This window comes from Zonotrichia leucophrys, chromosome 4 (genome assembly GCF_028769735.1).
Source record: "Zonotrichia leucophrys gambelii isolate GWCS_2022_RI chromosome 4, RI_Zleu_2.0, whole genome shotgun sequence".
Taxonomy (NCBI): domain Eukaryota; kingdom Metazoa; phylum Chordata; class Aves; order Passeriformes; family Passerellidae; genus Zonotrichia; species Zonotrichia leucophrys.
The window spans coordinates 38,791,694-38,817,358 of record NC_088173.1 but is presented as its reverse complement, the minus strand read 5'-3'; the positions used below and the strand labels follow the sequence as shown (position 1 = coordinate 38,817,358).

Here is a 25,665-nt window from a genome sequence, read left to right as displayed (position 1 = left end):
AGTGTTGTCTGATGGTACAAAATATGGATAAATCACTCTGGAGCATAGATTGGGCTACCAAAGAGTCAGTGTTGTGCTCATTAAGTTAATTAAGTCTTTAGGATCTTATGAGTGAGATTTTAGAGGGGGTAGGGGTGCCAAAGATTTAGAACAAAACCACAAACCTTAGAGTTGGCCAAACAGCAAACCAGCAGGGAGAGCGGTGGAATGGGAAACATAAGAGCATGCAGACAGAACACATTTTTACTTTTAAAATGGATGAAGAATGAGTATGACTTAATCTTTCTAGCAGAGTGATTGTTGTCTTTCTCATATGTAAGAAGGCAGGAGTAGGAGGAATTAAGTTTAGAAAAAAAAAGAAGGAAGAAGAGGAGCCAGGAGGAGCTGGCTGTTCAAAGTGAAGTATTAGTAATTTCCTATAATTTAATCAGACCAGATCCCAGAGCAAGATAATGAGAGCATGACCTACAAAAGAGGACTTTTTGGAAGTTAAAAGGGTTTCTAACATGAAGCTTCACAAGGCATGTGATTTGTCATGAAGCACTGTATAGAGGACTTTTTTTTTCCCTTTCACATTGCAAAGAAATCATAATATAGACAAGAGTTCAGATGGTTAAGGAGAGCTGATATGTCTTGTGTCCAGAATCCTTTTACTATTGCAGCTTTTCAAGCATGACTCTGGAGTTCTTTAAGAGTATATCTTCTAAATAACAGTTTGGGTTTTTTCCCTAGTTTTTTGTTGCCCAATTTGCTGTTCATGGTACATGATTTGTATCATTTGGGTTTACGTATACAAATCCCTCCAGGATGTTTGGAAGCTAAAGTACCAGATGCCTTTCAAAAATAATAATAATATACAAAATACCTGGACTGCAAAGTAGCCAGCAGTATGTAATAGAATCCAGTTTTCATGGGGATGGGGGGAGTTTTCTTCCTCTCTCTTTTTGCCCCCAAAGTAAAACTTTTTTTTTTGTTCTACCTTAAATGTTTTCTCTGAACAATACGTGCAATGTATTGATATGGGCATGAAGAATAATAATTAATTTATTTTGGGGTAAAGAAAAAAAACCCCAAACATTCAAAAAGGTGGATGATACCCCTTTCTCCAGGGATTTTCCTTTTTAAATGTAATTGAATGAAAAACCTCAGACCCATACTTCATTTGAAGGGATACATGCTCTAGGGTACAGACAGCCTCAATGCTGCACTTATAAACTGCATTGTGGCTACTGCAGTGAAGGATTCAGCAACTTGTACCCATAAGCTCACTTGAAAGCTTGTCTTTCAGGTTTTCTTTTTTTTGCAGACTTAGTCACCTTTATGGTACTGTTATGCTCCCAAAGACAGTTTCTCTTTTCCTTGCTTGGTATCCTTCTTGGTCTAGACACCAAATATTTTGAATGTCCAGTTTGAATGTCCTGTCTAAACCTGATAGTTTAGGAGTCCGCTCTATTCCTTGAAATTTCTTCTGCCTTTCAAGGGATTTCTTTTTTAGGGGCATAATTATACTGAGTATTGGAGTTCCAAGTTAAGCCTAACACTAAGATAAGGCTGTTCCATTTTTGCAGGTTAAGAATTCACACAGAGTCTGAGTTAGGGTAGTTTGGAACAACACAAAAATCATGTTTGGGGTTTTCTTCTGAGAAACATTTAGTGAAGAGAGAAGAACTGGGCTGCATAAACAGTCCTTTTCCTCATTCTTTTCAGTATTTAGACAACAGGACTGGGAGCAGAGGGGAAAGAGTGACTAGTGCTGATAGCACAGCAGACCAGGAGAGGGAAGGTTGCATGTGAGACTGATGATTTAGTTGCTTAGAATTTGTTTAGAATAAATCCCATTAAAAATTAAAGGGTTACCAAGTGCTAGCAGTCTTTTAATGAGTGGTATAATCAGCAGTTCCAGCAAATGAAATTAGGTTCCAAACATCTGCAGTTTTTTTCTTTTCTTTGGGGTGCTCTCACTAGGGTAGAAATAACATTTTTGGAGAAATTCAAAGCTGAGCTAGTGTCCTTATCTCTTTGAATTCTGCATGGCCCTACTCTAAGAGCTCCCTTCCTCAAGAAGGGTTTGTAGCTCTGCTGGCCCTCATCTGGGGTTTGCAGCTTGGATGTGGTTTTCCTCTGTTGCAGGGCTTTCTATGCAGGTGCAGATAATTCTTTCCTGCATGGTCTCAAGTTTTATCTGAAAGTTTCTGGAAGGGAGAAGATTTGGCACAAACTTGCTTTAAAGTTACAACTTCTCATTTTGAACATGTCTTGAATCTTGGTGCTTGTTACATTGTGTATCAGGGCAAGTAACTTTTAGAAAAATGCATTAAAAGAGCTGCTGGTTTTACTAAGTGTGTTTTTAGCTTAATGAAAAATCTCCATGTGTGACTTTAATGAACACAAATTCTTTGCAAGCTTCTAGACTTCACTTTGATTTGTGTAGTAGGACAAATAATTACTCATCTCAAAAATTAAAATACGAACAGATCTTCCTCAACTAGATGATCATTATCTGGAGTGCAAAGTAAGGAACAGAGAGGGTGGCAGACAAGTGCATTTAGACAGCAGCTGGTGGTGTAGCTGTGCTTGTGTGCTGTCTTGAAGCCCAGCCAGAGTCTCTCCCTTTATAAACCTCTGTGCCAAATCTAGACCTGGCAACTAATGACTGAGGACCCATTTCTTTATGTGTTTGGAGCAGAACTTCCTCCTACCTACCTCTCTGTTTCTGGCACTTTGAGCTGATGAGGAGCCCTTCTCAGGCACCAGAGTAAGCATAACAGCCTAGAGCTGCTCCAATTTCTGCTGCCCCCAGGCTCTCACCCTGCTCCTCGTTCTGGAAAGGAAAGGCTGACATAATCCTTTTGTCAATTCTGCATTGCCAAAGGGAGTTCTTTGCACAGTGAATAACTCTGAAGGGAGCTCTTCTGCCCACCTTGAGGTACTTGAACATTGCCCATAAGACTTAAATATGCTTCATCATAATTGTTTATATTGTCTTCCTGCACAGTGCTGTGCCACACTGAGATAACAAAGCAAGCTCTAAATAAGCTGCCTTGTGTACAGGAAGCTGTTATCACAGCAGTGTGCCCAGGTTAATTCAGCTCTACTACTTGTGGGTATATTCCAGTTGGCTCAGATGTCACCACATGGCACTGTGTTATTTAGTATGGACACACACTCAGGAGAATCAAAGTTGTTGTCTTGGAAGGCTTTTACTGGCCTTCATAAAAGTTCTTGGTAAAGCCCACAGAGTTTTCAGCCAAGAAATGCACTTTGGAAAAGTAAAATCAAATTCTACTACCGCTGTCACACCTGTTTGTTTGTTCAGCAGAAAAAGCCAGGAATGGATTGGACATGAACATGAAACTTCCTCTTCACTTCTACTATTCCCCTTTATTGAAATTTTAGGTGGATTTTACACAGAATGTCAAAACAATGTTGCTGTCATTTCTGCTGTGCCTGTGCCCTAAGTAGCCATAGTAGTAGTTTCTTGTCCTGGGAGCTTGGCACAGAATCCTAACTTTCTTTAAAATAAGATAAGGTTTGAGGAATGTCCACTTCTAATTGAGTGCTTGCACATTAATTATGTGACCTGAGTTAAGGCTGAAAGCTGAGGTGTAGTGTGTAAAACCATGTGTCTGGGAGTGGGCAGTGCCTGTTCCATGTGGTCTGCTGCTGCTGTGTGCTCTCCTACCACTATGAGTAGCTTCCTAATCCTCTCCTATTTGGCTTTGCTTGTTAACCCCAAGCAATCCTCCCAGGGACAGAGAAAGCAGCTGTCTTTGGTAGCAAACACAGCATGACAAAACAAACACTTCTTGAAACTTCTCTTAGGTACCTTACCATAATGTCATCCTTGTGGGAGGAATTAGAAACTCAGGAATATAATTTGCCATGTTTTAATCTGACTTTGGGAGAGAGGAAAAGATGAAATTATAGGCAACTAGATTCCTGTGATAAGCACAGGAGGGAATAATTTCTGTATCTGAAATCTAAACTTTTTGTTTCTGAACCAGTTGGAAGGTTAATGAGAACAAAACACCTTGGGTGAATAATGGGGCAGAGTAAAACGGTAAATGAAGAGCCCATTATTTACCAGAAATAGAGCAGGAGAAGTTGCTTATAGCAAAAATAAACAGAAACTAGTTAAAACAAAAAGGGATTTTTGTTAAAGCAGGTGCTGTGATTGTTGTCCCCTGCTGTGGTTGAATATTGCCATCCACACAGTTTGTGAGCTCCTCCCTTTGCTTTGTGACCCCTTGATAGGGGTTGTGAGCACAGTAGGGATAATTACAGGCACTGTAGCACCTTGATCTGAGGCTCCCCATGCTCTGCTTATTGCCACCTGCATATTAAGATGACAGGGATTTCTAGTTGGCTTTGTTGTTTCTTTTACTTTGTTGATCCCTGGAACATCTTTAATAAATGTGTTCTAAAGCAACAATTTCATGTGTTTTAAAAGTCCTTTTCCAAGAGTCAATGTTTGGAGTGCTTAATGTGGCTTTTTCTCTTTCTGCATGTTAGTAAAAGGGAAAGAAAGTTCATAGTGTTTGTTGTTGCTACCTTTCTGACTTCCATAAATAGAATAATTTAAGATGACTTCAGTGAATTCCCTTAACATTATTTTTTTAATTGTACTAAATGCCTATTATCAGGAATGGGCCATCTTTGCAGCCTTCTTCCTATCTCCCTTGTAGTGCTAGGGTGATGCAAATGCTATGGAAGTTGCATTGGTCCCTCAGATGGGAATTCTTATTGCACTGGGATGTTTCTAGGAGAGGAATAATCCTATTATTTCATACATCTTCATATCACTGCAGCTTGGAATAGGCTGTGCATCAGAGATGGGAAGGGTTAGAGATGAAACCACAGCTGGAATGCATTCTGATCTACTTACTGCTTGTTAAGAGCCATTTCCAGCTGCTGCTGCTAAGCTGATCTCCAGGCTGAGGCTGGGTTAGAAACCACAAGGGACAATCTGAGCTCCTGCTGCGTTCCTCCTTTGCCACATACCCACGTCTGTCACAGGAGAGAACCTGGGAATCAGACAGAAGTGTTGGCATTATTGAATGTGTGGTGGTAACTGTTCTTCTGAATTTAGTGGAATGAGCTGCTTTTGCCAGGATGGCACAGGGATTGCTGGGAAATTGAGATGTCTTATTCATGCTCAGAGAAGGAAATTATGAGCTAGCCAAAAAAGTCAAGTAGGCATAGTCAGGATGTACAACAGCATATCATCTTATCACGATAGGCAAACACAACCAGTTCTTTGACAGTTTTTCAAACTCCAGTATGTCCTTTCTGTGAAGAGCAGCCAGCCAGACACCTGCAGCAATAGAGAGACAGATAGAGAGAGTGTGTTCTTCTGCCTTCCCCAGACAGAAGGGGTTAACCTGGGTTAACCTTGTGCCTGGGAGATTAAAACCACCCTTCACAAGCAAAATTTTTTTCTCTTGCTATTTTTCTGGTGCTGTGAGCTGTAACTGTGTTCCTTAAACAGCTTTGGGTCCAGGAGTTCTAGATTGCAATGACAGAGCTGTTGGGGTATGTGATCATTGTGGGGATGTTTGGAGGCTCAGCAGGACAGTATACAGACATCAGATCTCTCTTTTTGAGTGCTTGTTTGGGTAGGTTTGTTTTTTTTTTTTTTAAACTTGTGGCTCAACAGGAAGTTTTCTTTAGAGAATCTTCACACCTACGGGCAGAGCTTCACACATGGCTTTTTTCAGCTTTAATCCTTGTATAGCAATAGTGCACTGATGAGATCTATCTTCTTTTTCTCTTTCTTCAAAAACACTTGTGGTGTAATCACTTTTTTTATTGCTGATAATTCTTCTCTTTTTCACCCTTTGCCAGTCAGTATTTATGATAAGCTTTCTATGCCATCTGAAGAAGATTGGTCAGGAAAAGGTAGGAAAGTAGAGGAAGAAATAGCCATTTTTCATTTTGGCAATAGCAGTACTTTATCAGTGTCACACCCTGAGTGCTATTGGTGGTTTCAGAAGTTAATAGAAAGAGAAGTTATTTGGAACTGGTTCAAGAGAAGATACAACATGCCTTTAAGCATTGGAGAGAAGTAAAGGTTGCCATTTGTATCATCCCTGACATTTTTGGCCTGCCTTAGGAAATTAGAGACTGTAGTTGTGGAGAAGGCAGATCAGAAGTACCATGTTCTTCTGTAGGGCTTCTGATTGCTCTTTCAGACAAATGTCTCCTGAATTTCTATTTTCTGTGGTAGCTGTAAGACTTCAGAAAGTGCTCTCAAAGATTACCTTGTGCATGAGAGACAAGGAAATTCTGTTTCCTCCACCTTTGTTGGTTGTGTACAGTGCATAGGAGTACAAGCCAGGGAGTTAACCTGCTAACCTGCTGTCATAGGCAGATCTGACCAAACAAAAAATTAATTTCAGCCTAAATGACAGCCTGTTTTCTAGTTAGGTCCTGTAGGAAAGATACTTAGTAGTTTCTTGGGTAAGCTGAGCTAGGCCATTGAGGTTCTGCATCTACAGAGTCCCTCAGAGTAGTAGTCCCTCAGAGGAGCAGAGGTCAGTGGGGAAAAGTTGGAAAATATTCTTCTTTAAATGACTTGATGTGTTCTGGATGCTGCTGTGTGTTTTGCAGCACTGCTGAAAACTTCTAACAGAGCTTTCCTCGAGTGTCAGAGCTGTGCTAGGCTTACATCAGTCTGTCCTTGTACAAACCCTGGTCACAGTTTGTCACCTCTCAATTTCCAAACTTGACTATGCCTCTAAAGAGATACAGGAAACCAGTTCTATTGCACAGTCTGTTGTGTTTAATAACTTCTGTGTGTAGAGGAAGAAGGATGATACTTATAATCATTCTTTTGGTTTCAGCATCTGTGCATTAGCTATTTTCTGTTCTCCTGTTCTAGGAATCTCTTGCTATTGCCAGTGAGAGAGGAGGTATGGAAAGGGAAATTTTACCTGAGATCCTGTGCATCTACCTTGCCATAAGTTTAACATTCCATTTTTAGCCCAAATTAGCTCGCTGGCAAGGACCATGGCCTGTAGATTTTCAACACTCTTCTGCCACCTGGGAGAATTGGACTGTTCTGTAGATTCCCACCAGGGGCATTGAAGCAGCTCTGCCTTGAAGAGGAAATCAATAATTGCAGTGTTTCAGTAGTGTTTGTTTGTCTTTACCTTCCTCTGCACGTTCAAGATTTCTCCCTGTTTTATAGACATGAGGGGAGTGCATGGCCTGGGGAGGAAGGTGATTTAGACCTCATAGGAGGAGATGAGGGATTGGGAACCTCCTGCCCTGTGTTTGTGCTCAGCCAGGCAAGGAGTGGTGATGGAGAAGCAGCAGCTGCTCTGTGGTGTTCAGGTGTGCTGAGGCAGCTCTGAGGGTTCTACACAGAGCCAGAGTTAATGTGGAACCAGCAGCCTCAAATAATGACAGCAAGGGAGCTTCATTTTCTGGAGCTATCACTTTGGTATTTAGAAACCTTTTTTAAACAAGCCTGTTGTAATCTTGTTTATAGTAATTAAGGATTTGCTAGTAATTTAAATAGTTGGTTTTGGCAATGTGTGGGTCATCTTCTTATAGGTATTGCTAATGTCAGGTTGAAAACATTTACACAGGAATAAAAGCCAAGGAAGCAGGTAATTGACTGATTTATCAACCTTAGCAGACAATTTTTTCTGAGACATGGTGATGGCTATGGTAAATTTACTCTGGATTGCTTAAGGGCACGATCCTACATGGTGTGTACAACACATGAGGGCAACTCCTTGGAATGAATGGGTGAAGGAGCAGGTAATCAGCCAGCCTGGTTTTGGTGCCTCAATTAGCCTTTTGGTCAATGGCTTGTCTCCTAGGAGAGTTGGGAATTGCTATGCACAGCTCAGAACATAGGTGATTTACAGGGTTTTTTTGTGCAGATTTTAGATCAATTTTAGGCTTTCAGGTAACTTGAGAACTTTTTTAAACTTATGGCCATTCCCAGGCCATGATGCTAAGTTGCAGTTGTGATCAGGGAATTATTTATTTTCATTGTAAATTGTCTGTATGCAAGAAAGTGATATGTTTGAACACTTTTTTGACTTCTTTTTCCAGCTGCATTGATGCTTGCAACTTCTCCTCTTCTTCCTTTGCACCTGTAAGGGTGACAAAAATCATATTGCTGTGGTGACCCTGTCAGTTTTAGATGACAGGCCACACTAGAATGGGTCACAGCTATTGATGGTTAATCAGCAGTGCAATAATCTGTAGCACAAATGCATCACTTTGTTCTTGGCTGCTGGAAATTGCGAGGAACATTTGAGAATTCCCGTGCCTCCTCTTTTTACTGTTGGGGTTGTGAGTGCTGAAGTTTGCAGTGCATTTGAGGCAATGAAGATGCATTTTGTCACAGTAAAGAGTTGAGACAGCTGTCACTGCACCCAGGTCTGGGGAGGTGGCAGGTCAGGGGCAGGCCTTAATGAAGATGAATTGTTGGCTGATGAGTAAGAGCACTCAGTAAGAGCAGGCAGTTTACAGATGTAGCTCAAGACCAGAGAACACAAGTATGCAAAATATAGCAGACCACCAATTTTATTTGTTACCAGGTTAAATGAAGATTAGAAAGCAAAGTTTTCCTGTGTTTTTTGGGGGGTTTGGTTTTGGTTTGTTTTTTGGCACCCAAAGGATACAAAATGTGACCTAAGAAACAGTAGAATTCATAATTACTTCAGTTTTGGTATGGAGGCTCCTGTGACCCAGGACTGAACTACCAGAAAGCACGTAGCCATTTGGAAATGAGTAACTGAGCCTTTGCTTTGCAGCTAGACTATGTTTAAGATAAGGTAGTTTTGTGTTTCTGCTTAGAATTTCCTAATAGAGACACCAGTTCTGTGTTTCACAAGCAACTTCTTAAAGAAGGTTTCATTAATGACCTGCCAAAGGATAGAAAAACTTATTCATGGAGTTAGATGCTGTTGAAGAATGGCTTTAAAATATTATGGATTACTATACTTAATGTTTGACATTCATGTGATTCTCCCACAATAATTTGACCCAGAGTGGAAACTAAAATTCCTCCTTTAGGGACTTTTCTGGTTGTAGCCAGCTTTTGCAAATTGTTTGCTAGAATTCTTTGAGGTTTCATTTTCATAGAAGGTCCATGTTATGAAATTTTGGAATATTTCCCCTCCTTTGTGAGGTAGGCTGACATGACAGGTCTTGTCTCTGTATGCTAAAGATAAGAGAAGTCTTGAGAATAATCTTTAGCTCTTCTTATTTTGGAGGTGCCAGCATCCCTATTATCATATGGTAGTTGATATTTTCTCACTGCAGCAGCCTATTGAGTTAGACATCTTTCTAGAGCTAAACAAATGAGCAATCAAAGTAAATTTTGGAAAACTAGAAACAATTTTAAGGAGTTTTGAGGCTTCTTTATAACTAACAAAAGGTAGAATTTTTAATTGCTGTGCTGAACTATGTGTAGGTGGCAAGTGTTCACTGATGTCAAGGATACACTGCATTCCAGGTGCAGGAATCTCTCTGGATAGACTTGCACATGAACCATTTGAACCACCACAGATTGTTATTACTGCTTCCCATTTCCAGCAGGGCTGTGGGAATAACCATGGAACAGTTCATACAGTTTTTCCTCTACTTTATAATAATCTATCAGAGTCAAAAACTGATATCATAGCTGGTTTTAAAAGACACAGGGAAGCCTGAAATTCCTGATAAGGAACTTTAATCTGGCTCAGAAGCTGCTGGCTAAAAGTTGTTTGGTTTTATAGGAAATGGTTTATCATCTTCTCTGTTTACATCAGGAAGAAGAGGTATATTCCTTTGATATGTTAATGTACCAACTCCAGGTTTTAGGTGGCCATATTCCTGTAGTGTCTTAGAAAGTCTGATCAGAATCTTGTGCTCTATGAAATGTGTGCCCAGCCTCAACTACAGGTTATTATAGGATGCTTGTAAGGGCCTGTGGAAGAAACTTTCAGTAAGTCTGGCTGTGGTATTTTGTTCAGCCTTCATAAAACTGTTGCAAGCACATTGGTAACATAAAATAGGTTTTGCAAGGAACATGATTTTCTATTGTTTTACTGACACTTCATGTGTTTTATGAACCTGTCTTGGGGCTAGTAGGCAGCCTTTGCAGCATAAGATGACCTCAGAAATATTTGTTTCTTCTGAAAACCTCCATCATAAAAATCAACTGTCTTTGTATACCTTCTCTCCAGTTATTCTTTGTGTTGATCACAGAACCACAGAATGGGTCAGGTTGGAGGGGACCACAGTGGGTCATCTGTTCCAACCTCACTGCCCAAGCAGGGTCATCCCAGAGCACATGGCACTGGATTGTGTTCAGATGGTTCTTGAATATCTCCAGCAGGGGAGACTCCACGGCCTCTCTGGGCTATCTGTTCCTCTGAGTGGTCACTGCACAGTAGAGAAGTTCTTCCTCATATTCAGGTGGAACTCCTGGGCATCAGTTTCTGCTGTTGCCTCTTGTCCTATTGCCCAGCCTCACTGAGCAGAGCCTGGTCCATCCTCTTGACCCCTACCTCCTTTGGATACTTTTATACACTGATGGTCCCTTCTCAGTTGTCTCTACTCAAGGCTGAATGGGCCCAAGTTTCTCAGCCAGTTCCTGTAAGAGGAATGCTCCTGTCCCTTTAATGTCAATGTAGCTTGGCCAGAGCCCCACGTCTCTCGTGTGCTGAGGAGCCCAGAACTGGACACAGCCTTCCAGATGTGCCTCACCAGGGCTGAGCAGAGAAGTCAGGATCACCTCCCTGGTGATCAAGCTGGATTAAGTCAGCTGACGGCAGCTTTTTCTGCAGGCTGTTCTTTAGTGGCACACCTCTTGAGAGATGATCTTCAAAAACATTCCCCTCTCTAGGGCTGTGTGTATTTTGTTCTGTTTCACATGCACACCTCAAGTTCTTCAGTTCACTGGGCCTGAAATACTGGCAAAATCCAGCTAGAATCAACTAATTTTAAATTATAGTAAGCAAATATCAAATATCATCATGCATTATTATACATGTGTGCTATTTATATGTAACATGGAATGTACATATTGTATAATATGTAATATGTTGTTATTGATTGCTTTATAAGACATACTGCTCTACCCTCCTACTTTCATGGTTGCTGATTACTGAGCCCTGAGCCTGACTGTTAAGATATTATTTCTGGGTCTTTAGAACTGTTCTTCTCTCAGAAAGATGCTGCCTACCAGGTTTAGAGAAGAGGGTTTTTTAATTAGGATCAGAGTGTATGGGGGCCAAGCCAGCTACAGATGTCCCAGATTAGGCTTCTGGAGAAGGCTACATGATACTGGCTGCTGTGGCCACCCTGACTGCACAGGCCAGCTCTTCCCTGAGAGGTGTGGTGTGTTGTGCAGGTTTGGGATGGGACAGAGAATCCTCAGGTGGTTTTTCACCAACAGGTCATGATGTACTTTGTACCCCACAAGACTAGAGGAGATAGGTGCCTCAGATTGTTGATTCTGCCTGTTTTCTCATTCCTGTCCCCTTTGCATCATTTTTTTTTGTTGATTTCTTGACAGAATGAGTGGTTTTCTGCCAAACTGGTGAGTTGAAATTGGCTCATGAAGCAGTCAAAGAACAGAGCAAGTCTAAGGGAGGGCACAGGATCACCACTTCTGTTGGCCTTGAGCTTTTATCACCTCACTGCACTGTAAGGTGATGCCTGTTTCTTTGTGGCTTTAAATATCTGTGTCCCAGTGGAAGTGACCCTCCTTACACACTAATCCCACAGCCACTCACTATAACCTCCTGCCTAGAACAGGAGAATAGCTAATCTTTCTTGGAGGCAAGAGGTCAAACATCCATCATTCTAGGAGTTCTCTTTTGAACTTGCTTTTGGGGGAGATCAGACTTGTCTTTGTAAGGTCCTGTCTTGTGGTCTGTCAACCATCCCATAGAACCTTCAACAAGTAGTGACAGCTCTTCTCAGGAGAAGATCCATGTGTTTCCCTGTTCATGGGTGCTAGCTAGTAAAAGATGGATCTTTTTGGCAGTTGGTGAAACACACTTGGCACAGTTTTTCTGGGGCTTGTGGCTGAAAATAGAAGGCTGCTGTCTCTGTTTCCCATCTACCACAATTTCTCTCTCCTCTGAGGGACGGGAAATAAAGGCAGTTTTATGTTGTCTATGACAAGTTTTTTCAGTAATTTGTCCTGATTCCCTTTTTCCTTGGGAGAGTCCATCACACCTGGATTCTGCCTTTGAGAGGAAACTGAGATATTGTACATGCATTTTGATAATCCATGGCTGTCTAGCAGTTTGGAAACCTGAATGTGCTCAATATTACAATATTTGGGCACATTCAGTTGTTTGTGTGTATAGGCAAAGCATCTTGAAGAGTTCTAGTTACTGCAAAATAACTAACATTCTCTAATCTTTTTTGGCTCTGAGTCCTTTTTTCAGAAAAGCAGTACTAGAGAAATTGTTAGGTGAATATTCTGGGGTTTCCTTGTATGTTGATTTTTAAAAAGTCACTTTAAGTTAGGGATAAAAGTAGGGAATGTATGCCCTGTCTTTAAAAGCTGTGCCTTTCTTTTCCCCTTTCCTCCTTCCCTCCAGTTAGGAAAATCATTATCTTGGAAGATGTGGAGATGAAATAGAGAGCCCTACCTAGGGCTTCTTTCCCTGTCTAATTGTGTGAGTATTTTCACATAACCTAAACACAGGGGAGAAGGACAGAACAGAAGAGCTGTGGCTTTTTGGCAGATCCTTCTTGCAGCTGTGCTGCTCTCTTTAGGTCAGCCTGCAGTACAGAAATTTGGTTCAAGCACCGGCAACGCTACTAAACCATTTTGTGAGGAGGTCAAGAGTTGAATAATCATCCCGTTGATAAGGAGAGAGCCAGAAATTCCACTGAAAGAGGAGGTGACTTCCTGTGCTGCTTACCTATTATAGGTCACAGAAATTATGAAGGGAAAATGGGGGACCAAGGCCACTCCAGCACATGACTATTGATGCAACTGTGACTTTTAAGTCTTATTTGCTGCTGTAGATATATTAAAAGGAGTTAAGGCAGGCCTTTGTGGTTTTATTAAAATAATTATTTTCTAGCAAGCATCCCTATGGGAAAATCAACATAGCTGCTGCTCTGGACATACAACCTCATCAGATGTGGCTGTAAATGCTTTTTAGAGGTAAAAAAAGAAAGAAACTGTGAGGTGTGCCCCACTTCTTGGAGGTAGTTTTACAGCACACACATCTGCATGGTTTGGTGAGTGTGGGAACCCTTAAAAGTTGTTCAGCCCAAAGATATTACATTCACCCTTTTTTTTTTAAATTTAATTTGAAATGCTTCAAAATCAGCCTGAATGCCAAAAGGGTAGTTTGTAGGTAGGCAGCTAGACTGAGCAATTTATGTAGGATACCACAGAATAGACTTTCCAGATATGACTGTATGACTGTCATTTTTAGGTCTGTGCCTTGTGATTTCAGTAGTACCTGACCGTGAAATAAGCAAGGGCTTATGTGAAGCTGACACTCAGAGAAAATGTGAATTAGAAAGTGATGTGGTATTAGCAAGTGGTCTCTTGCAATTATTCTTTCTCCTTGCTAAAGTGATGCACCTACACAGTTTACCTAGTTCACCTAAAGGTATCCATTGTATTTGGTCTTTAGCTCCTTCAATCTTTTCTCCTCCATGTTATCTGTCTGCAGAGGTAAGATGGGGACAAGGGGAGCCTGTACTCATCTTGAATTAACAGCCACCATGTGATGGGCAAACATGTCTTGTTTGGATATGATGGTGATGACAAGTCATGATGGAACCTGGGTTACAGCAGGAAAGGGTATCCTGAACTGGACTGCCAGGACAGCAAATTCTGCCCTGTGGCCTGATTCCCTAGTCCTCATTTAAGGGTTCTAAGAAAACAATCAGGAAGGACTAGAACAGAAGAACCCATCCTGGAGGCTGGATATGAGCCTTCCAGTTCGCTGCCTTGTCCATGACTGGTTAAATCCTTACAGTTATCCTTGCCTTCTTAGTTGTCAGCTGTTTCTTCTCTTCACTCATTCTACTTTTCTTGCTGTCACTGGTAAAAGTCACCCAAGGCTAAATCCTAGCTTGCTCAGGTATTGTCTCTGCCTTATTTTTGATGCATCTGCCTATTTACTTGGCCTTAAACTGATTGCTCAACCGAGCCAGTCAGTGTTACCGCAGCACTCCTCTTGGATGGCTTCCTGCTTCATTTAAGTTTAATGTGTTCTTTTAAATTCTTTAGGTATCTTTGCAGAGCTCCTCAGTTCCCTGGTGTAAAGCTATCACTTAATCCCAGCTCTTTCAGTAGGCCCAGGTACAGGGTTCAGTGTAAAATAATCAAAAGGATGGTTTATGGTCGGTGCTAGAGATGAAAGGATAGAGAGTTGTTGGGGTAGCAAATTAGGAAGATGATCTGGGTGTCAAATGGACAACAAATGTAATTGTAACTTTATTAGATTGATGCAAACTTGAATGATCATATCTGAAATCCTTATGCAAATCAGGGTAATTGATATCAAGATAATAAAGATGAGGTTTGACTCTCCTATATCTTTAAATCTTCCCAGTTTTTCCTTGAAATGTAAGAGCTGAAAAAGGGCAATTTTGATTAATTTATCTCATGAGCAATTTTCGTGTATGCATTTATTTGAAATTATTTTACTTCTACCTACTTTAGTGTTTGCTTTAATTTTCATTCTGTAATCCCATCATTACAATTTCTGTATGTTTCCTATCACTGCACCATATGGATTTCTATATTGAAGTTCTGTAATTCACTCATTTCAGTGAAGTAGAATTTTGTCCTGCTTAGCATGAAAAATCATTCTCTGGGGTGAGTTCCTTAGCTGTAGCCTCTTCTCAGATAATTTCCAGTGTTTTTGGAATGGTGTTCTTTCCATCATGTTTTTGCTGCCCATGTCTGTTGCTCAGTAACACAACTTGGAGACTCTTCCCTTTCCTGGAGATCCAACTCACTACATTGATATTTCTCCCCTCCAAGTCCTACAAAGCAAAGCTGTGGATCATCTCACACTTGCCACTTTCTGGAATGGCATGTGTACATTGCAGTGGGTACAGTTAAAGTTTCCAGCATTTGAGCTGAGTGACTCAGCGTATAAATCAACAAACATGTTTGTCTTTTTCAGTTTTCAGATATAAGTAGTTTGAGCAAGTTAATATTTACATTTCTATTGGTACCAGGGTCAGATTCTAATCAGCACTCTAAATAAAAGGGCAGATGGTCACAAAGTGAAATAACACACTTCGGGATCAATAAGATTTGTCTGTCAAACTGATCTCTTGAAGAGGAAAATGAACTTCTCTGTATTTGAAAGCAAGCAGATGAGTTGGCGAGCGAGGGAAACTGGCACTTCTTCAAACAGTGCTTTCTGCACACATTTGTGGCTTTGCCAGAGATGGATACATGGGCTACAGCAGTGGCAGCAGTCACCCAGCAGTACTTTGGTGCCTTTTGTCATTGCTGACAAGACTGGAAAAATATTTTTTAGAGGCTCCTGGGTGGTGTGCAATGTGATAGTCCTGAAACATGCAGGCTGTCTGTAATTCCCAACTGGCCTCTGCCAGTGGCAAAGGGCTTGGGAAGCAGTTTCAGAATTGCTCTGGAAATCAGGAAGAAGCAGTAATGACAGGTCTTGACTCTTGAATCATGATGAGAACAGCTCCATAACTATGTTGTGAGAGAAAGGAAAAACATATCATGCAGATTTCTGCCACAGATGTGAAATAGAGCTGAAATTTTTTGACAGACATGTGGAGGTTGGGTCCTGCTTCAGACAAACCTGATCTGGGTGACCCATGAACCCCCTGGGTTCTGAGGGAAGCTTTTATATAATTTGAAATCATAAAGAAGTCATTGGGTTGATTTCTCCTGGAGTGCTCAAGCTTGTTCAAACTCACAGGCTCACAAGTTAATGTGAATTAAAATTCTGCCCTGAAGGCCTTGAAAGGCAGCTTTGCTTAGCAATGAAATTGCCAGGCTTCACTGTTCTGCTCCTAAACCAATTCACTGGTGTTTAAAAGGAGGCTTGACTGAGCTCGTGATAAGACACTGATGCTGGCTTTTTCAGCATTAACCTTACAGCCCTCAAATACAGTGGGCTTGATGCTGCAGCAACTGGGAATTACTGAGAAGAGGAAAATTAGAACAGTGTCAGCAGTTAGAGGTCTGATTTCTGGCTACAAAAAGAAACTGCACTGGTGGAAAAAAAAAGTATCATGCTGGCTTTTGGATAGTGAGACTGGAGGGAAAATTTGCCCTTTATTATAGAAACTGCATGGAGCTTTGAGAGGCCTTGAGTGGTCACAGGTAGATTAGCAACAGGAGAGGGAGCTCTCAGTGTGTTACCTAAAGAGGAGGGAAATCCTGAGCTTGGGAGCAAGCCTTTAAATGAAGAATTCTGCTCTCCTGCTGCTCCCTGTCAATAACATGGTGGTGGCTGCCCTTTTGTGTAGGCAAGACCAATGGGGAATTTGCATGTCTGGAAAAAGAAAGAAGTTGAGGTACACAGCAAGGAACAGAGAACTTTGGGGGGTTAGTAAGCTGTAGATTTCCCTAAAATAAAAGTCCACTTCTTCTTAGATCCATTTACACCTAAATATGCCTCAGACTGTAATGTTTGAGTGGCTTTCTGGGTGAAGGGAAATGCAATTCTCCCTTGCTATGAATGGATGGGAAGTACAGAGCCAGAGAGAGCGGGGTTTGCAGGGGTGGGAGAGATTGTTTCACCAGACAGATGAGTGTAGGGAGCAGGCTGGCTCTGGCTCCAGAGCTGTGTAGTGGGGTGAGCTCCAGGCTGTGTCCCAGAGGATGTGCCCTGCACTTGGTGTGTGAGTTCAGACAAAGTGCCAGTAAGATGCTTTTTTGGCTTCCAAACTTGTTTGCATCTGCGATGAGTGAATGGATCTCTCATGTGAGTGCACCCAGCTGTACAGACATGCTCAAGTTACTTTTTTAATGTTCATGGGGTGAAGAGGGAATACATTCAGTTCTCCTTTAACCTACATAAGTGCTGGTTCAACTGATTAGCATCTCTCTCCTTTATTTGAATGTGCATGGTACTTGGCCTTTATGCACATGTTATTGCTGAGCCTGTGTTGTTAACTTGGTCAATACCAAAATAATTCTAGCTAAGAGCTTGGATGTTTGTTTGGCTTCTGCTTGTTTTGAAAAGGGAATATGCTAACCCTCTTCTGCTTGAATTACAAACCTAAGGTAGCTGAGTTTATTGCCAGCTTCTAAAATATTGGTGACTTTTTTCCACAGGGTTTTGAATAAAAGAAACTTTTTGTGAGAGACTGTGCCTCATATTCTATATAACATAAAAAACTCCGAAGACTTTGCTTTCAGAGTGTGCATTTTTGTCTCTATACTCATGATACATTTGAGGTTTTGCTCCTTAAATTCTTTGGATCAAAGCAATAATAGAAATCTAAGTTTTATTCATTAACTTCTCTCCAAGTTTTGTAATTTGCTGGAATTAAATTGGGAATCTGGGAATAATACATGATCATAGACACAATGCACATCATGCAGGCTTATTTCCAGAATGTCACTAGAGGGTTATATTAAATACTTTTGTCTTGCTGTAGTGTGATTACAAAGATGCTTGTGCAGCTTGGGACATTTTGTCCAAAAGCAAGAAATGTGAGATGTATCTGGCAAGAGAAGATAATATGAATTTAATTCTAGCGTTGGTGTTGTTCTTTACTGTGTTCTGATTGGGCAGGAAGGTCTGCCAAAAAAAAAAGTCTTGGTCACATCTGTATGACTTTGGATACCTGTCAGGAAGAGGAGCAATCCAGGGTCACAGTGCTTTAAACACTGCCAGATCTCAGGAGACACTCGGGTGTTTTGCAGTTACCAGAAAGGAGAAAATGTAACTTAACTGCAGTGGAACCAAGACTTTTCCTTTTTTTTCTTTTCAGCTAAACTAAGTTCAGTTTAGAATGATCTTTAAAACTTCATTAAACAGTGACAAATGAATAAGAGCAATTAGAGTCTGTATATGACAACACTGTGTGTATGATGCTCCTTTCCCAAGTAGTTGGAGAGATGGGAGCTTTAGTCTGCATTCATGTATTAGTCATTGCAGCTATTCAGGAATGGATTGCGAATTATTAGTACAAATTTATTTTATTTTATTTTAGATAGGGGTCACTGCAGGATTGGTCTGAGATTTGAGTAGCTGCACACCTGATCTGCCTTTGAAGGCACACCTGTGCTGGCTGTACAAATACAGAAGTATCCAGTAATTTCTGATCTGTTGAATCCCTGCCTTATACCAGTGAGTTCATAATATTTGGCAGGATGTACAGACTATGCCAATAAAGAATTGTTTGCAATATATGCATATATATTATGTTTATATGTATTGTTGCAGTTTTAGCCACTTTAGTTATGCAGACTGAAAGATGACAGGTTTGTCATCATTAAGTCTTCTAAGAAAGATTTATTCATTTTGGAAAGGTCTTTTTTCTGGTCACTGAATCCAGGCTGATTCCAAGCCTGTGCATTTTAGGGGGGTGTGCTGGGGGACTGTTTAGGAGGGTCATGCAGAAGTCAGGCATGCTTCATGCTAAGAAACTGCTTCACACAGATTTGGGAATAATGCTGTTGTTCATGGTCACACACAGATGGTACCAGACAGGAAGAAGTGGAAGGTGAGCTCAGTGAGGAAGAACGCTGGTTTGGGAATTCTTCAGAAACTCCTTCGGAAGCATCATATGGAGAAGTCCAGGAGAACTTTAAGTTGTCCCTTGAGGACAGGATTCAAGAGCAGTCCACCTCCCCCGACACCTCTTTGGGAAGTGCAACGCCGAGCAGCAACGCAGCGGAGCTGGGGTCCATTGAAAATGAGGCACTGAGAGACACGCTGCAGAGCAAGGAGCACCTTTCTCCAGATGTGTCCTCTCTGGGTGAGGAGGAACCTCCTGGTCCAAACAAGCCACTGAGCAGTAACCTGCGGCGGCTCCTGGAGGCTGGCTCCCTCAAGCTGGATGCTGCCGTTACAGTCAATGGCAGAGTCGAGTCCCCTGCCAATCTTGGCTCCAACTTCTCCTTCTCTCCACCTGCTCACCATGCCCAGCAGCTAAGTGTGCTTGCCAGAAAGCTTGCTGAGAAACAGGAACAAAGTGACCAATACAATGCAGGCAGTCACTTCATATGGAATCAAGGTAAGTGGTTGCCAAACTCGAGCACCACCTGTGGTTTGTCCCCTGATTCAGCTATCCTGAAGCTGAAAGCCGCAGCCAATGCTGTTCTGCAGGACAAATCTTTTTCCAGGACTGAGGACACGATACGATTCGAGTCCTTTTCCTCACCCTTTAGCTCTCAGTCAGCCAGCTCCACGTTAGCAGCTTTATCTAAGAAAGTGAGCGAGAGAAGCATGACTCCTGGGCAGGAGCACCCGCCTCCAGCCAGCTCTTTCCTTTCCCTGGCTTCCATGACCTCTTCAGCTGCCCTTCTCAAGGAGGTTGCTGCAAGGGCTGCAGGCACCCTCCTGGCTGAGAAGAAGAAATCACTGGTTCCTGAGGATCCTCTGCAGCTTTCAGAGATGAAACAAGAGAAAGCAACTCCACCGCAGTCTTTGGAATTACTGCTACTACCAGTCCCCAAGGGAAGAGCATCCAAACCCACCAGTACAGGTATGGATACAATTTGAACCACTAAATAGAATATATTTGTTTTGCTATAGGCTTATATAACATCTCTTCAGTGGGTCTGGATTTGGTTTGATTCCATGTCTTATGAAAATAAGAAATAGATACTTTAGGTGAACAATAGAAAAGCTTTTTGAAGTACCACTTTGAGACCAAGCTGTCACAAATGTTTCCCTATTTTAAAGGTGTGAGTGTACAGTTAGGTACATTTTTTCCCCTTTTATTCCATACAATAGTATTTTGCTCTCTTACCAAGTTTAGAATGTGTCCACAAAAATATTTAATGGAGAAGATCAAAGAATTCCTGTGAGGGAGCTCACAGTATCAGTGAGCATGTACAAAACTAGTGCTTTTGAAATATTGGACAAGGGAGAATTCTCCCTCCTGCTGTCTTTGTCACAAATGGACTTTTGTGTAATCGCTTACTATTCTGCCCTAATTTACCAGAGTGTATTATTGTGTTGCCACTTTTCATTAAATTTTTTTTACAATCCTTTGTTGTTAACAAAAAAAAATCCAACTAAACTGCATTTCTCTAATTTGCTCAACAAGAAGCATTTTACATATCTGACTTTCCTCCATCAGTTCCAGCTGTTGACAGTCAAGGAATCAGGGTTATAGGGAAGAAGAAGAAACTGTCTGGGTAACAAAAGCTTTAAAGAGCTGGCAAGCCATGCTGGGGAATTTAAATGATCCATCTTCAAAATAAGGAAAAATAATTTCTTTCATCTCTTTCTATAAAAAGTTCACATCACAGATTCAAATTTCTGGTGGAACATATGGCTTCAGGTGTCGTCAGTGTTGTGCTGCAAAGGAAAAGGAAGCGTGGCAGGTATCTTCATGAGATGCACAAAGGGGTTTAGCATATTCCAGCTTTATCAGGCTGAGTTTTATCAGGAGTACTAGCCTGGCTGCACAGGTGTAGCAAGCCAGTGTACAGACATGGAGCCTGACATGCATGTTGTGTAATTGCCCTGCTGGTTTTCTGCCCTAACCTCTTTGCTTAGGGGTATCCTGAGGCCCAGTCTGTCCTGTGCAGCTCTTGGTCAGCACTCTTAGCTTGGAAGCTATTGGATGGACAGCAGTGCTCATCCCTCCCTTGGAGGAGGAGGAAGAGGGATGCAATGAGTAACAGCCAGTACCAGTTTTTGCTCTGTGTTATACATGTGTTCTATAAATGCTTAACTGCTGTGTTTTGCCAAGGTAATTAAAGTGGCAGACTATTCTTGGCATGGCCTGGCCTAAGGTTTTCATTAGTTTAGATTAAGCCTTCTTGGAGTAATATAAGCTAACAGCTGAATGTGTACATTTGCCATGAAAATAAATGTTACATATTCCTGATTCCTTTTGCTCAGAAAACCTTATGGCACTAAAATATTAAAAAAAAAAAAAAAAGGTATATAATGCTTTATCTTGTTGTGTCTGTCTGGTTGTTCCTTGAGTCTTTTTTTGTCTTGTTCCCAGAGAGAAGTATCTTTTCCTAGTAGGTATAGCTTGAGAGGTCTTTTCCCCCACACTCACACATTGAACTTTTACACTGATGGGTTTGCTTTGCTGTTACAAATCTGATTCACTTCCCCACCAGCAACGTGTAGCTTTGGTTATGAGATCAATACTCAGTGAGATTAATTAGATGTAAGTAAGGAGCAGCAAGGATGGAGGCTATTTAAAGAGGAGTAAGTTAATAACAAGAGCATGCCTGCTGCTCTTTTGTCCACCACTTTGAGCTATTTGCTCAGAATTATTTCAGGCAAGAAGCTGGAGCCATGGCTTATCAGAGTGTGGTTGCCTCTGAAATGGCACATCAGGTTTGGTCAACCTAATCGGGACCTGCATGTTTATTACAGTAAATTGGTACAGAGGAGATGAACTTTTCTATCAATCTGTTACTATTGCCAGTATTATAAACTGCTTACACATTTGGGATGAAGTTGAAAAGGAAGCCTGAAATATCTGTTAAGTTCTGTTGTTTTGAAAGAATGTGGGTGACAGACCTTTCTTTTACTGACTGAATACTTTTTTGGTGTAACTTAATGCCTGTGATGCTTGGAATTTGGTTCCCAAAACTTCTTTGGGAAGCATTGGCTGATTCTCTCCTCACTGGAGTATCATTGTGATGTAAGATAGACATCAATATAAATGAAGGAAAGCTGAAACCCCTGATTTTCTTTTTAGTCTGAGCTTCATACAGTATACATGGTTCAGCTCTGGAGCACACTGGCACAATTCCTGAGTAACACTAATTGTCTCTGTTATTGGTGAGGTCACATGCATTCATCCCACTTGTTTGCATATTTTTTAATGTGCTAGATCACCCTTGATTCATCTTGATTGCTGATTTATTTTTGAGGGAGTCAAAATCAGGTAATATCTTGTTACACTTTTCTCTTCTGGGTGGCAGCCAGAGGCTGAAGAAAAGATGTGATAGAAGGAAAAGACATGATAGGTAAAAAAGCCACCCATGTATTTTTTTTTTCTGTGGTTTGTCTCTCTTCTGCCTGTTGTCAAGAAAAAAGTAGAAATATTTTAAAACAAACATAAGCAGTTATGACATTGGTTTTGGCCTACTCTTTAGAGAGGCAGAGAGGGGAACAATTTGATATTTTAAGTGTGATAGAATATTTTACAAGGAGAATTTCTGAACTTGCAATAGTACATGCTTTGACATTGTGTCCCTTTCTGTACTTACATAATGACTGCCTAATCAGTTGAATTATAGTGGGTTTGTTTCCTATTTAATTGCAAGAATTGTGCTTTGGGATGAGACAGATCTTTCTGGAGGTTTTTGTCACTTAGTTCCTCATCAAGGGAATTTGATGTTTGCTAGATTCTTATCAGTGATAGTAATGAGATTAAATAGTCTGAGAGAATTTTTGAATAGCCAGATGCACATTGCTGAGCTCTGGATATTTGAAAACAGTTTTGTCTTTTACAATAAGGAAAAGGACATCCAGTTCCACTGTAATAGTAGGCCTTCCTTTATAATAATGAGAGGAAATTGTTGTGAGAGGATGGATGGATGGAGGATTAGTTGTGCAAAGTCAGCAGCAAGGAATTTCTCTCTCCTTCAACCTTATGATGGTTCTGCACTTGGAAGTCTAACCATATTTTCCTGATCAAAGCCACCAAATCCTTTTTTTAGGTGAATTGGGCAGTAAAGCAAAGTGCAGACATTTAGGAAGGCAGTAGATTTAAAGCCCTGGCGATTAGAGGAGCAGAAGGAAACCTATGACCTGAAGACCTTTGATGGCTGGTGCTGCAGCAGTATCTGCTTGAGCCATAACTCAACAATTTCAGCAACAGGACTTCCAAAGTCTTTCAGTTCTGGTGTTAAATATATCAGCCATGCAATACCAGCATGCTTTTCAGTTAAATTGTGGGTTCTTCCATGCTTTATATCCTGCTTTTCTGCTGGCTAACCATCACATGTGGAAATGGATCATTTTTTTAACAGTTATGCATATTTCCCATACTCTGCTACAACCAGCCTTTGATAGGAAATGAAGCTGAAAAGTGATGATTATGAGAGGCATTCATCTTGGTGCAGTTCAATTATAAGGAACATTAGGACCCAGGTGAGAGAGAGGAGCATCCTCTACTGATTAGTGAAAGGAAGTTTGGAGCATTAACCTTTATAAATTATGGTGACCTTTCTCAGAGGGATAATAACTAGAACCAGGGGAAGAGGTATATGCAGGGGGGAATGGAAACTTCTGGTACCTGTTGTTTTTTAACCAATGTCTCTTTACAGATGAAACTTGAGAAATCATTGAGAAATGATATCTTGAGTATGTTTACAAGGGGAAAGTATTTGGCAAGTGGCTGTAAAGGATCCTCTCTTTTTCTTCCTGCTAAGCCTCAGAAGAAGAAGGGGGAAAACCTTTCCAGTGTCCCATCTGTGGTTTGGTAATCAAGAGGAAGAGTTACTGGAAACGGCACATGGTGATTCACACAGGTTTGAAGAGCCACCAGTGCCCTCTCTGTCCTTTCCGCTGTGCACGCAAGGACAATCTCAAATCACACATGAAGGTAAGGGAAACCTTTACTGACAATCAAAATACCCAAATCATCAGTCAAAAACTGAGAGTATAACAAAGCTATTTCATTTGCATTTGCAAGAACAAAATTTCCCTAGTTGTACTACAAATGATGCCTGTACTTAACTAAAGAGGCCATAAAAAGAAAGAAATAACTTTCATTCCATTGCTTGCCTTTCCATTTTATGCAATGGGGAAACTGCCTTGGGTTATGTCAGTTGGGTACAGTACAAGCTGTGTGTGGCTGATTCAGTTCCAGAGCTGGAAGCACCAGGAGCAGGGATGCTGGTTGGGATGTGACACCACACAATCCTGTCAGTGCTACTCCCAGGATTCCAGTGCATGATAATAACCCTGCATGCCAGTGGCTCACTGTAAGTGGGCAAACCAACTTGGCCAGCTCTAGCAGGGATCTCTCCATCACTTTCTACAGGCAGGCCTGCAGTTTTAACTTTTTTCTTGCTGTAGCTTTTAACTGTGGGCATTTCAGAAGTGAATCATCCAAACCAAAATGAATGACAGATCATACTGTAATATTTTGTTTTCAAGTTTAAAATGTGTTTTTAACTCAGCCTGAGTTTTGGGCTTAAGCTGAAAATGACCTTCTGAAGGAAGCAACATCTGTGTTGATACAGAAAAATATAGAAAAAAGAAGAAACTGATTGTCTGCTTAGCTGAAGTACTACATGGGTGCAACACAAAGTGCTGAGTGTTGCAAGCTGTAGAATATTCTTGAGGAAGTTGAAATGGAACCTGTCCTCTTAGCCCTTTGATTGATAAGCTGAAGTGAAAACATTTCCCTTGTTAATGCAGTTGAGTTTTATAATAATAGTGAAGTGTTTTATTATAGTTACCATTTTGTCTGTTTTAGATGAATGTGTGTAACAGGGGATCAGACTGGTGTGAGGGGGGACAGAAATGCCTGTTCAGGTTTCCTATGTGCTATTGCAGAATCTGAGCTTACTGGACAAGAGTATGGCCTCGCTTACACTCAAGAATCTGTTCCCTTCTGTGTAAATTATTCTGATTCCTCTTGTCACAACATTAGATCTTACTATGGTTTAAGTTGTTGCTAGGTCTTAAATCATCCCCCTATAGTCTGAAGGCTCATTCCTTAGCACTTCTGCTGTAGATCAGTGCACTATTCCCAGGCATCCTCAGTGTATCATGCTAATCCTTATCAAGTCAGCTCAGTGCTTATGGCTCTCTCTTTTAGGACTTGCTGTTCCATGTTGACTAGAGGGCACAGATGGCCAACCTAAGCAGAGGATGAATAGATAGGATGGAAACACAGCATGGAAAGAAAATGTGGGGGTTTTTGTTTGTTTGTTGTCAGCTGTTGACAGCCTGCACAGAAGGTGTGCATCACCTAGGAGCTCACTATTCCCTGGCAGAGACCTGTTGTTGTCCCCTGCTTTCTAAAGGACATCCCTATTTGTTCCCTGCAGAAATAATTGTTCTCTGCATTTTTCTGCCTTACTGGCACAAAATGTTGTTTGAAGGTTGAGGATCTATCCCTTCCTTTTTGGCAAGGTGATTTCTGCAGGTGGTCACAGGTAAGATGTTGGACAAAATCAGGGACTTTTTCACTGTCTTTGTGTATTCTCAAACTGATGGCTTCCTGAGGCCCTTGTGCCTTTTTCTGCTCCCCTCCCAGCATTATTTCTTTCATTAACGGAGCCTGCATCTGCTTAAAACATACTTCCTTGTACAATCATGTAGCATGTAGTGTTAATTATTTGGTGATATTGTGACTGTGACTGGGTAATGCTTGGTTAGAAACCCCTGAGGTCAGAGTCAGGCCTGTTTGACTCAATGCAAGACGTTACAGCCACCTTCAGCCTCACTGTGGAGGCCTGATCTGAAGTCTCCTCCATCACTGCAGTCCAGTCATGAAAGTCATGATGGACTGGGCATCTTTGCTGGCAGAGCTGTCCTTATTTGAGGTGAAAGCAATTGTCTTACAAAA

General features: G+C 41.2%; 1 protein-coding gene across 9 annotated transcripts in view; it reads left to right on the top strand.

Annotated features, from left to right (window-relative positions):
- ZNF827 (zinc finger protein 827) overlaps positions 1 to 25,665 on the top strand; it is a 153,672-nt gene that overhangs the window by 57,766 nt on the left and 70,241 nt on the right. For 8 of the 9 annotated variants that reach the window (XR_010439895.1, XR_010439896.1, XM_064711224.1 and 5 more), the window contains 2 exons: positions 18,634 to 19,644; positions 23,516 to 23,688. Coding sequence is in view for 7 of the 9 variants with exons in the window: in XM_064711224.1 (XP_064567294.1) it covers positions 18,634 to 19,644; positions 23,516 to 23,688 (1,184 nt within the window). In the remaining 2 variants the exon portion in view is untranslated. Of the gene's footprint in view, positions 1 to 18,633; positions 19,645 to 23,515; positions 23,689 to 25,665 lie in introns of those variants that run through there. The other variant, XM_064711229.1, reaches the window with a different exon arrangement.